The sequence below is a fragment of the Chiroxiphia lanceolata genome, chromosome 19, assembly GCF_009829145.1.
Source record: "Chiroxiphia lanceolata isolate bChiLan1 chromosome 19, bChiLan1.pri, whole genome shotgun sequence".
Lineage (NCBI taxonomy): Eukaryota > Metazoa > Chordata > Aves > Passeriformes > Pipridae > Chiroxiphia > Chiroxiphia lanceolata.
This window is the reverse complement of record NC_045655.1, coordinates 2,620,405-2,630,640: the sequence shown is the minus strand read 5'-3', so window position 1 is coordinate 2,630,640 and position 10,236 is coordinate 2,620,405. Positions and strand designations below refer to the sequence as shown.

Here is a 10,236-nt window from a genome sequence, read left to right as displayed (position 1 = left end):
GGGCAGTTTTTCCTGCTTACATTTGGATCTTTCCTTTAGAAGGGGTGGCTGCTGGCTCCAAGATACACACAAAGTAGAGGAAATCTATTTTTAGTCTCCTTGAGACAAAAGTGCTAGTAAAAAAAAAAAAATAAAATGCTAGAAAGACAATTGCTTCCTGTTTAGGGCTGCTGGGAAGGGAGATCCTGCCGAGACACTGAGGCTGGGCAGGACCTGGGTACAGCTCTCAGGAGCTGCCCCGGGCAGAGCAGGGAGGGGCAGAGGGTCTGTCAGGTGAGGTGGAGTCACCTGGGGATGTGAGACAAGGAAAGATTTTCTCAGCTCCTGGGAGCCCCCACACTGGCTGGAGGTGCCTGCCCTGGATTCCCGAGGGAGGGGAAGGGATTTGAGCTTCTGCTCCTTTGGGATTCTTGGTGCCTAAAGACTTTAGCCTGAGCTCAGCTGCTGAGGGTGAAAGACTCCAAAGTGTCTAAGTGACACTCTAAGTGACACAAATTGTCTAGGAGACAATTTGCAAAGTGACTTTCACACTGAGCCTCAGACTGATTGAAGACTTATCCCTCTGAAAATTCCAATACTTGGTCAAATCAGTCTGATCCACAGCAAGAGAGCAGGTTGTGTGTCAGCTGGGGGTTTGACTTCAACACTGACTCATCTCTATATCTTCAAAGTGCTGCTTCCACCAACAAACTACGCACAGAAGGTTACAATTAGGAACCCAAATTAAATCCACAGCACTCTCTACAATAACTAGTCAAATATACTTCCTCATTTTCGATGGCACTTTAAATTTTTCCAAAGCAAGACAATTATCATTAGAAATCAGCTTAAACTGCTGATTTTCTCTTTAGGAACAGCACATCCTGCAGCTCTTTCCCGGGACAGTTTGTGTTTCTTCGGCTGCACCATTAAAAATACATCATGGATGTCAGCAGCTAATCTCTGACAAGTAGCTTTATTTCCCCTTGTGCTTTTTCCACATCACACACACTCAAAAAGAGGAAGACACGACAGTTTTTCTCCTAAAATCACAGACTGGAAGGGTGGGAATGGATCCCTCTGGGTGGATTTACTCTTAGTGTCATACAGGATATTTTCAGCTCCTTTCTGGCACAGAGCGAAAGAGAAAACCAAAGGGGGAGGGGGGAAATTATCCTGGTATGAACCACACACCAAACCAACCAATCATTCGACTTCTACTCAGGGTTTACACGAGGAAATGAAACTCTGACGCGGCCGTGAAATCGTAACAATCTATTGGCAAAGAACCGTAACAAAACTGGGAATCTGCCCCCCGGCAGACGCTCCGTGTGCTCAGGTGAGCCCTGCTGAGACATATCCCAGGATCTGCACGGTGCTGGGATAGGTCTTGCGCATCCCCATGCACCTCTCCTGGTCGATGAAGAGCGAGTTGTTCTTGATGACCAGGTCGTGCTCCAAGACGGCCTTGGAACGGACCAGCATTTGCAGCATGTCCTCGGAGGCTCTGAGGCACTGGTGGAGGTTCCTGAGTGTCTCATTGATTTCATTGACCTCGTGGACAAGGCTGGAAGACAGCGAGAACCCCCGTTAGCAGGTCCCGTCACGGCAGTCGTTTCCAGCAGAGCGTTGCTGATGGTGCCCTTTGGGCACAGGATTTCCTCCATCAGCAGGATCAGACCATTTGGACCCCTCATTCCTGTCAGATATAATGCTGAGGGAAGAGCTTCTCCATGGAGAGGAGGGGTAAGTTGCTCTAAGGGCTTCAAACTTACTGCAGCTTCAGAGATTTCACAGAACTTCTGAGTTGGAAGGGACCCATGAGATCCTGAGTCCAACTCTGTAGTGAATGGCCCATACAGGGGGTCAAACCCAGCAGCCTTGGGGTTATGAGCACCATCTCCAAAGAACGGAGCTGATCTCAGGGTCAGGCTGTGGGTATGTGCAGTGTCTGCCAGAGCAGCTCGTCCCGCTGAGAACAGGGATGAGCAGTTGTGGTTTCCCACCTCTGCTCGGGTTTGAGGGTTTGTTGGTTCACCCTCCTGCACTTCCCTGTGCTGGGGCCCTACCCACACCCACACAGGCTCACACAGCAGAACAGGGCAGCTGGGAGAGGCTAAAAATGAATGTGAAACAAGTAGAGGATGGAAAAAACAACAGCGTGTGAGATGCTGAACCAGCTCTGGGGCTGGTTTAAATCATTATTTAAAGGGAATCATGCTGAGGGCTTCCAGGAGGAGGTGTGAAGTTTGGGTGCCTCACAGAGGGCACTGAGGGCAACCTGCTTTGCCACAGCCCTCTGGGGTGCAATCCCAAAGAGCTCACTATGTCCTTGAAAGGATTTCCAGTGTCCCCAGGGTGGGGAGGACAGCCCTTACTGGTTCTCCATGTGGTGCACCCTTCTTGGAGTTACCCAAAAGGAAGGAGCTAAGGGCTCTCAACATGAGCCTGTCAGAGAGTTGAATCACAGAATCATAGACATCAATCACAGGATGGTTTGGGTCAGAAGGGACCTTCAAGATCATCCGGTTCCAGCCCCTGCCACAGGCAGGGACACCTTCCATAGCCCAGGTTGCTCCAAGCCCTGTCCAACCTGGCCTTGGACACTTCCAGGGATGGGGCAGCCACAGCTTCTCTGGGCAACCTGTGCCAGGGCCTCCCCACCCTCCCAGGGAAGAATTTCTTCCCCATATCCCATCTAACCCTGCCCCCTGGCAGTGAGAAGCCATTCCCCCTTGTCCTGTCACTATCTGCCCATATAAAAAGTCCCTCTCCCTCCTTTTTATAAGCCCCCTTCATATACTGGAGGGCCAAAATAGGGAGAATAAAGGGCTTATCCTTCAAACCTGAGCACATCCAGCCACCTGGGTGAGGCAGGAGAGGCTGAGTTTTACCCAAGTGGGAAAAATCCCAGTCCCTCATGGGGTGGCATCAGGCTGTACCCAGCCATGATGCACAACCTCTGTCATGGGTGCAGAGCTGCCCCAGCACCCCAAGGCTGGCACACTGCTCATTGCTTTGGATCCTACCAGAGTACTTACGGAAGGATGACTGCAGGAAAAGGAAAAAAAAAGCTGATTTTTGTCACCCAGTGATGCTCTTGATGCCACCCCCAGTGACTCCTCAGGGCCCTGCCAGCCCTGCCTCCTGCCTTATTACCGATCTGGCAGTGTCCCGGCAGCAGCTCCACGTTTGGTCTCCTCGTGCGCGTCATCCAGCCGGGTCTGAGCCACTTTTAACGATCCTCTTTGTCCTTTATGGTTTTTGGATGACTTGTATCTTCGTCTCGATCTGGAAGATTTCCTGCCGTGTCTGGCGTGAAAACACAAACACGTGTATTAATTGAAAAATATCTGCTGAAGTGATCACGTCATTTCCCTTGTCTCCTGCTGTGTGAAGGAAGAAAACAAGCTCAATAAGCAGACCCTGGGCTCAGACCAGTGTCACTGTGCCACATATCCAGGCACAGATCCAGCCGAGTTTTCAGGGAAAAGCATCTCTTTGCTATTGCTGTCACATCAGAGGAGGTTTAGGAGCAGCGATGGACCTACTGAATTCCCAACTTCCCAGAATTACTGCTTGCAAGAACCGCTCATCCATCCATCATCCCTAACAGAGGGAAAGTTTTTAATGCTCCTCATTTAAGGGTGTGGCATCAGCAAGCCCAGCCTCAACCAACACAGTCTCAAGCACTTTTCAGGAAGCCTCCCATGAGATCCACTGGTGAGCCCATCACTGACCTCCACTTCCTCTGCTTGGCAGAGGCAGGACACGGACAACCATCCCTTGGGATGAAGCTAAAGCGGGAAGGGGTGCCAGGCTACCTTGGCCAGGTGGGTCTGGATCTTGCTCTTGGCGTTGGCGGTCTCGGTGATGCGGCTGGTGAAGGCGTCGTTGACCTTGCTGAACTGGCGCCACATCTCGTCGGCCGTGCCCAGAGGACGCTCTATCGGTGCTCGCCCGCAGCTTGCCGAGGTCGCCCGCTGGCTCTGGAGCGGAAGATGTTGTTGTCCGTGAACCTGGCCCACGTCTCCGGCACCGAGACCCTGAGGGTGGAAAGGAGAGGCCCTGGTCAGCCCCGCTGCTGAGGGCGGTCGTGTCCCGCCCTGCTTACCGACCTGGGCAGCCTCACCTGGAATTTGTTTTGGGCACCACAATATTAGATATTAAACTCTCATGGAGCCATCCAAAGGAGGGAGTGAGGGATGGGGAAGGGCCTGATTTGAAGGCGTGTTGAGGACACTGAGGGCACTTGGTGTGTTCAGCTGGAGAAGAGGAGACTGAGGGGAGACCTCACTGCAGTTCCAGCACCTTCCTGGGCAGGGCAGAGGAGGGGCAGGACTGAGCTCTGCTCTGGGGGGACTCAGGGACACAGCAGCCAGGGAATGGCTGGGAGCTGTGTCAGGGCAGGCTCAGGTTGGATCTCAGCCAAAGGTTCTTCCCCCAGAGGCTGGTTGGGCACTGCCCAGGCTCCCCAGGGCACTGGGCACAACCCCAAGGCTGCCAGAGCTGCAGGAGGGTTTGGCTGATCCTCTGGGGCACAGGGGGTGACTCTTGGGGATGGGCCTGTGCAGGGGCCAGGAGCTGGACTGGATGATCCTTGTGGGTCTCTTCCAACTCAGCATATCTTGGGATTCTGTGATGGATCCTGCCAGCGAGCAGTGAGGGTCAAATGTAGATTAAATCTACGCTCTTAATTAAATTACATGAAAGTGAAACATCTGGACCCTATTTGTTCAATGATGTTTATTAAACGATGACCTGATCAGGAAGACAACCTATGAAAGCTCAGACAAACCAAAGATTCTCCCAGAAAAAGCAGAGATTCCAAACAGATCTCCTATTTCCATGTTTGAGGCACTAAGTGCCAAGGGATTCCCAGCTCCATGACAACACACAGATCGAAGTCAATTCATTTTGCTCACAGCCCATCTCAGTTTCACACTAAACTGAACAAGCATTAGATCCCACTCCATTCCCTGTCTGTGTGTTTGGGATGAAGTTCCTGCCTATGCAGTAGTCCAGAACAAGGTCAACAAAAGACTTAAATACCACATAAGCTCCATTTAAAACCTGCTGATTCTCGGCACATTTTACCCCCCTCTGAATTTCAGCATCAATCCCTTGCAATTCATTTGCCTGTCTAAATACATCTGAGCTCTACTGTGAATAACTACTCAAACTGTTAGAAAAATTGAAACAATCTGTGCCTCTCCATAAACTGTGTGTGTCTGTGTGAGCAGGAGATTTATTCCCTCAGCCCTTTGCCACTTAGGGCATATCTCTGCAAGTGCTTACTTCATTTACTACAGAGCCAAAGCCGAATTCCTGGCACCCAAAAGCAGCTGAACCCTGTCCCAGGACAACAGTCTCTATTTCTGCATCTTGTGTGTCATTCCAGCTCGCTGCCAGGCCCTCTCCAGGCAGGGGTGAACCCCCCAGACTTTACGTCAGGGAAGAGCACTCAGGCAAGCACTGACACATCTTTGAAAACATGCACAAACTTAATGGGCTGTGCAGAGGTGCTGGGCTGAATTCATTTGCAGGCTGATCTCTGGACCCTGATGTAATGTTTAATTAGGCTGGACTCGCTTTCCCCTGCTGGGTGTTGGACGGAGGGCTGTTCTCCCTTTATGGTGAGCGGAGAGAAACGACCCCTTGGAGGTGATGGTGGGATGGATGTGCCTGGGAAAACCCAGCTCCCTGCCAGGGAGAGGCACTGTGCCTCCCAGGGCCCCCTCAGTGCCACCCAGCCTGCACTCACGTGGCATCGATCCGCTCCACCCCTCGGTAGTAGTGGATGCCTCTGGAGGTGTTCTTCAGCTGGTAGCACTTGTTGTCGATGTGATGACCCATCTGCTTGTCAGCCAGGTCCTTCTCCAGCTCCTGCCGGGCCTCCTTGTTGCACCTTCAGCACAGACACAGCAGGTCTCAGTGGGGGTGCAGGGGTGGAATGGTTTCCTGCCCACCCAGCTGTGTGCATCCCTGCCCGCTTCCCATGGAGCCTGCAGGGGTTTGACACCTGCAGGGGGTGGGTGGGGTAGGGCCCTGCTGGGGGTTCACATTAAAATGCACATCAGCACTGCAGCAAGAGACCAGGAGCCCCTCCTTACATGAGCTGGGCATTCACGGTGTTCAGGCACTGCTGGAGCCTCTCCCGGACGGACCTGATGGTCTTGATTTCCTGGGCAAAGGTAAAACACAACTCCATCAGTATCCATGGCCTGGACATACTCATCCCCTCAAGCCTCTCCAACCTTGCACACAGTGAGAACCTCCCTGCTTGCCTTTCCCCCAGAGCAAACAGGGGGTGCAGAAAGGGCCCCCCTGCCCCAGTGCAGGTTTGTGCAGCTGAGCCCACACCAGTGACAGGAGGGGACAGGAGGGGGCTGTGGCCACTGCCACGGCCTCTGAAATCACTTTCAGGGTGGGCTCCCAGGGGTTTTTTCATCTTGACATCCATGTCAAGGTCTGGTTAGTTCCACTACAGGGAGACGGGTCCAGATCCTGATCTCATATGAACAGGCACAGTGATTTTCTGGATCAGCAGTGCTGCACATCCCCATCCCCAGTCCCAACGTATCTTCCTCCCCACAAGAGATCCCATCCATATGGGACAAGAGGAGATGGACTTTGGTGAAAATCTCCAGTCCTTTTTAAGAAACACTCAGCCCTACCAGGGGAAGGCACGTGCTGCTCTCAGCTCACTTGCCTCCAGCACAAACCTGTTGCACCTGTGAAGCCCCAGCTGATCACACTGATCCTGAGTTTCGATCAGTGCTCCAAACTCAGGAATTTTTAAGCCCTCCTGTGTGCAGGAGCCAGCTGAAAGCATAGCCTGAATATGTCCCAGACACTTAAAAACCAAAATGCCTTTATGGAGATACCAGCTCTTTCCTAAAGTCTCATGACTTTTAAACTAAGATTTTAATGTTTTAGGGCCTGACTCACAAGGAAAAATCTTCCAACAGAGCAGTGGCATCACAGTCCCAGGGGCTGCAATTTCCTTCCCAGTTTTGTGATGTTTTTGCAGTGATTCTGTTTCGCTGTTCCCTGCATTAGGATCCCCTTTGCTGTGCCAGCTCTCATTGTGTTGGATTTTATTCATAGTTTAAAACAGACTATATAAAGGCAGGCAGGAGTGCATGTTTTTGCAATTTCTATCAAATCCATTGCCTGAGCACATAGAGCAACAGTCCTACTGCAGCCACGCTGCTCTGAGCAAAGCAAAGCTGGGGGGGAGATGTAAAATCTTTTATTAGACCAGCTAATAGAGCTGGGAAAACCAGACAGGCTGCCAGGCACACAGTGCCTTCTGCATATCTGTGTGTGCATCTGTGTCCAATATATATATATATAATGTTCTATAGATATAAAGATATATCTCACAGATAGATACTGCTCCTGTACTGGCAGGGCTCTGATAGGCAGGGCTGTCTCACAAACTCCATGAAGAAGGGCAGGGGACCCCAATATGCCACACAAACACAGTTGGTTTTCAGCTACTCCTTCCTCTCTTGTGGGGGAACGCAGCAGGTTTTGGGGGGTTGAAGAGTTTAGCACCTCACCAGCACTGAGGAGCCAGGGAGGGAACAGGGCTGCAAAACCTGTTTAGGGTAGTTTAGGTAAAAATAACTCTAAGACATGATCTGTGCTGCCAGACTTACTGTGATGAGCTGTTTCTCCACGTCGTCGTGGACCAGGTCGATGCCCATCCTCTTCTCCCGGTTAAGCAAGCACTTGTGAGCGACCTGTTGGGGACATGCCATGCCATCAGTGCTGGCTGCAGGGGCAGGGTTCCCTACAGGGGTGGTGCCCGTGTCAAGTAATGTAAGAAAAGAAATTATAGGTGGGCACAGAGATGACAGCATGGGAAAAACTGCCCTGGTTTAGCTGACAACGAGCAGCCGAGTGCAACATCAGCATTAGATCGGTGTGAGGGAGCCCACGTGTCCCTGGTGCCACCCCAGCTGAATGCAGGGACCTGTGTCAGGCTCGATGCTGACCTCACCAGAGCCTCGTGGTAAGACACGGGCTTTTATCTCCCAAACCAGGATTTTGGAGATAAAAATATTTGGTTAAACAAATCCTGTCCTGATGTGCTCAGCGTGGGGGGTGGGGATCCAGCAGATGGCAGGGGATTTGTTTATTCCTGACAGAACTAATGGGCTCTTAATAAAAACTTTCTAGATGTTACAGAGCTGTAATGAAACTTTATTAGTCTGATTTGAATGGCTGCAGATGTTCTGGCAGGAGGCCACAGCTCGTGGCCCGCAGGGCAGGGTCCTTACCTGGAAGGGGCCCTCGGTGTCGGCCAAGGCTCTCTCCAGCCGCTTCTGCATGTCCGTCAGGGAGTTGGTCTCCCTGATCATGGCATCCAGCTCGAGGCAGAGCTCCGACTTCCAATACTCTATGTCATTGACACGTTCTCCCAGGTTCTTGGTGCTCTCCCCCTGGGTCCTCTTGGCCTGCTGGTACACGTCCTTGATGGTGCGGTTGAGGTCGGCCCTCAGGCGCTCCGCGTTGTGCCGGGTGGTCTCCGACTCCTTGTAGTTGGTCATGTTGGACCTGTGCCAGTCGTCGAGGGTGTGCCGGGTGAAGACACCGTCCGGTCTCTCGGAAATGAAGGGAATTATCTTGGTGGGGGGTAACCCTGGGAAGCTTTCGGAAAGGGGAGCCAGAGTTGGGTTGAGGGCAGCTGCTTTGTAGTAGGCGTTGGGCATCCAGGGGAGGCTGATGCTCTCCGGCTGGTAAGGAATCCGGCTCTTGTAGCTTGCAGCCACGGTGCTGGTGGCGGGCAGGATCTTGCTGGGGGGTGGTTTTGGATAGGTAAACTTTGCTTTCAAGGGATAGCCGTAGAGCTCCATTGTGGAATGCTGCTGTCAGGGACGTGTCCTGCACAAAGGAGGCAGAAGAAAACCTCACTCAGTTCCTGCCCTTGTCTCACTTCTCACAGCAACACACACAACTTGTGATACAGCCAGTGATGCCCAGGGTACCCACACTGTGCCTGTACAGGCCTAAATCTCTCAAAACCAAATTCCTTCTGACAGCATCCCAAGTACCTGGATAGACAGGGATTTGACTCTGCTGGTGGTATGCAGTGTCAGGTCTTGAAACGAGGAGAAGAACAAGTCATGGTGGCCAAGGAGGATGACAGATCTGATACCTTAATTTTCCTTATTCCTTTATTCCTTATTCCCTATTTCCTATTACACCTTCATTTTCCCTGTCAATCTAGTGAAGTTCTTATGTGGCAGGGACATGTTCTTCCCCTAATACCCTTCAATTTAGCAAAAAAAGTTTTCACAAACGCAACCCTCTGAGCCAGTTTGGCAGAACTGAGGATGAGATGTCTGTGCTCTGGTCCAACAAAACCCACCGTGTGGGGGTTCCCACAAACCAGTCCCTCCAGCCCTTTTTGTCCCTGCTAGGGATAAGCCACTGCCATTCCCTAGCTCCAAGCCACTTATTTATTATTATTATCAAAAATTTTATTATTTATCATTCATTTTTTTATTATAATTTCTACCTAGGAAACAGCATTCAGAGAGTGGGAGATGGTTTCCCTGGCTCCCACCCCTGCAAAGAAATCCCTCCCTTTCAGACACTGACAGACAAGCATTCAAGAGAGAAAAAAAAACCTTGGGAATGGCCTGGAGTTACTTTTCCATGCATTTCCAGCTGAATTAAATGGCCCTGCAATCCCCTCAGGATAAGCCATGCCAGGGTGGTACTTTCTACCCTCCCTGAACACGGACACACAGCAGGAGCTGCTGACCAACCAGTCTGGGTATATTTGGATGCTATAAGAGATATTTGGGGCTGAGGAGAAGTACCTGCTTTGCTGGTCCTCCCCTCCCAGTGGAAGCACAGGCTCCCCTGTAGCTGTGAGTGTGGGGGTGCTCAGGGGTTTGGGGGTGTGGGGGTGCTGCTCCTCATCGCTGTGGTGCTGCGCTTGGTGGTGGCACTGCCTGGCTCTGCCCCAGCCCCAGTGTGCTGCCACCACAGGGCCAGGGCACTGTTGCTATGGGCAGTGGGGTTCTGCAGAGGGTGACCAGGTTCTATGGTGGCTGAGGGGGTTCTGTGACCTGTGACCAGGCTCTGTGACCTGTTCTGACCATTGAACCTCCCTGTGATGGCCACAGCAATGGCCACGGGGCAGCACAGGGTGCTGGGTGGGCAACCTGGGGCCAGTACACCCTCACATGGCATCCCAGATCCTGCCCTGGGCAACCTCCTGCCCTCGCTGGGCAG

At 52.0% G+C, this 10,236-nt stretch overlaps 1 protein-coding gene across 1 annotated transcript; it reads right to left on the bottom strand.

Moving 5' to 3' along the window:
* Positions 1–1,239: 1,239 nt before the first annotated feature.
* On the bottom strand, positions 1,240–10,026 carry TEKT3 (tektin 3). The gene is given in 11 exon segments (XM_032707065.1): positions 1,240–1,549; positions 3,141–3,187; positions 3,189–3,219; positions 3,221–3,291; positions 3,804–3,973; positions 3,976–4,025; positions 5,744–5,887; positions 6,093–6,163; positions 7,647–7,730; positions 8,271–8,874; positions 9,819–10,026. Coding segments are annotated over 10 exon segments (1,479 nt in total). The 5' UTR covers positions 8,847–8,874; positions 9,819–10,026; the 3' UTR covers positions 1,240–1,314.
* Between the last annotated feature and the right edge of the window lie 210 nt (positions 10,027–10,236).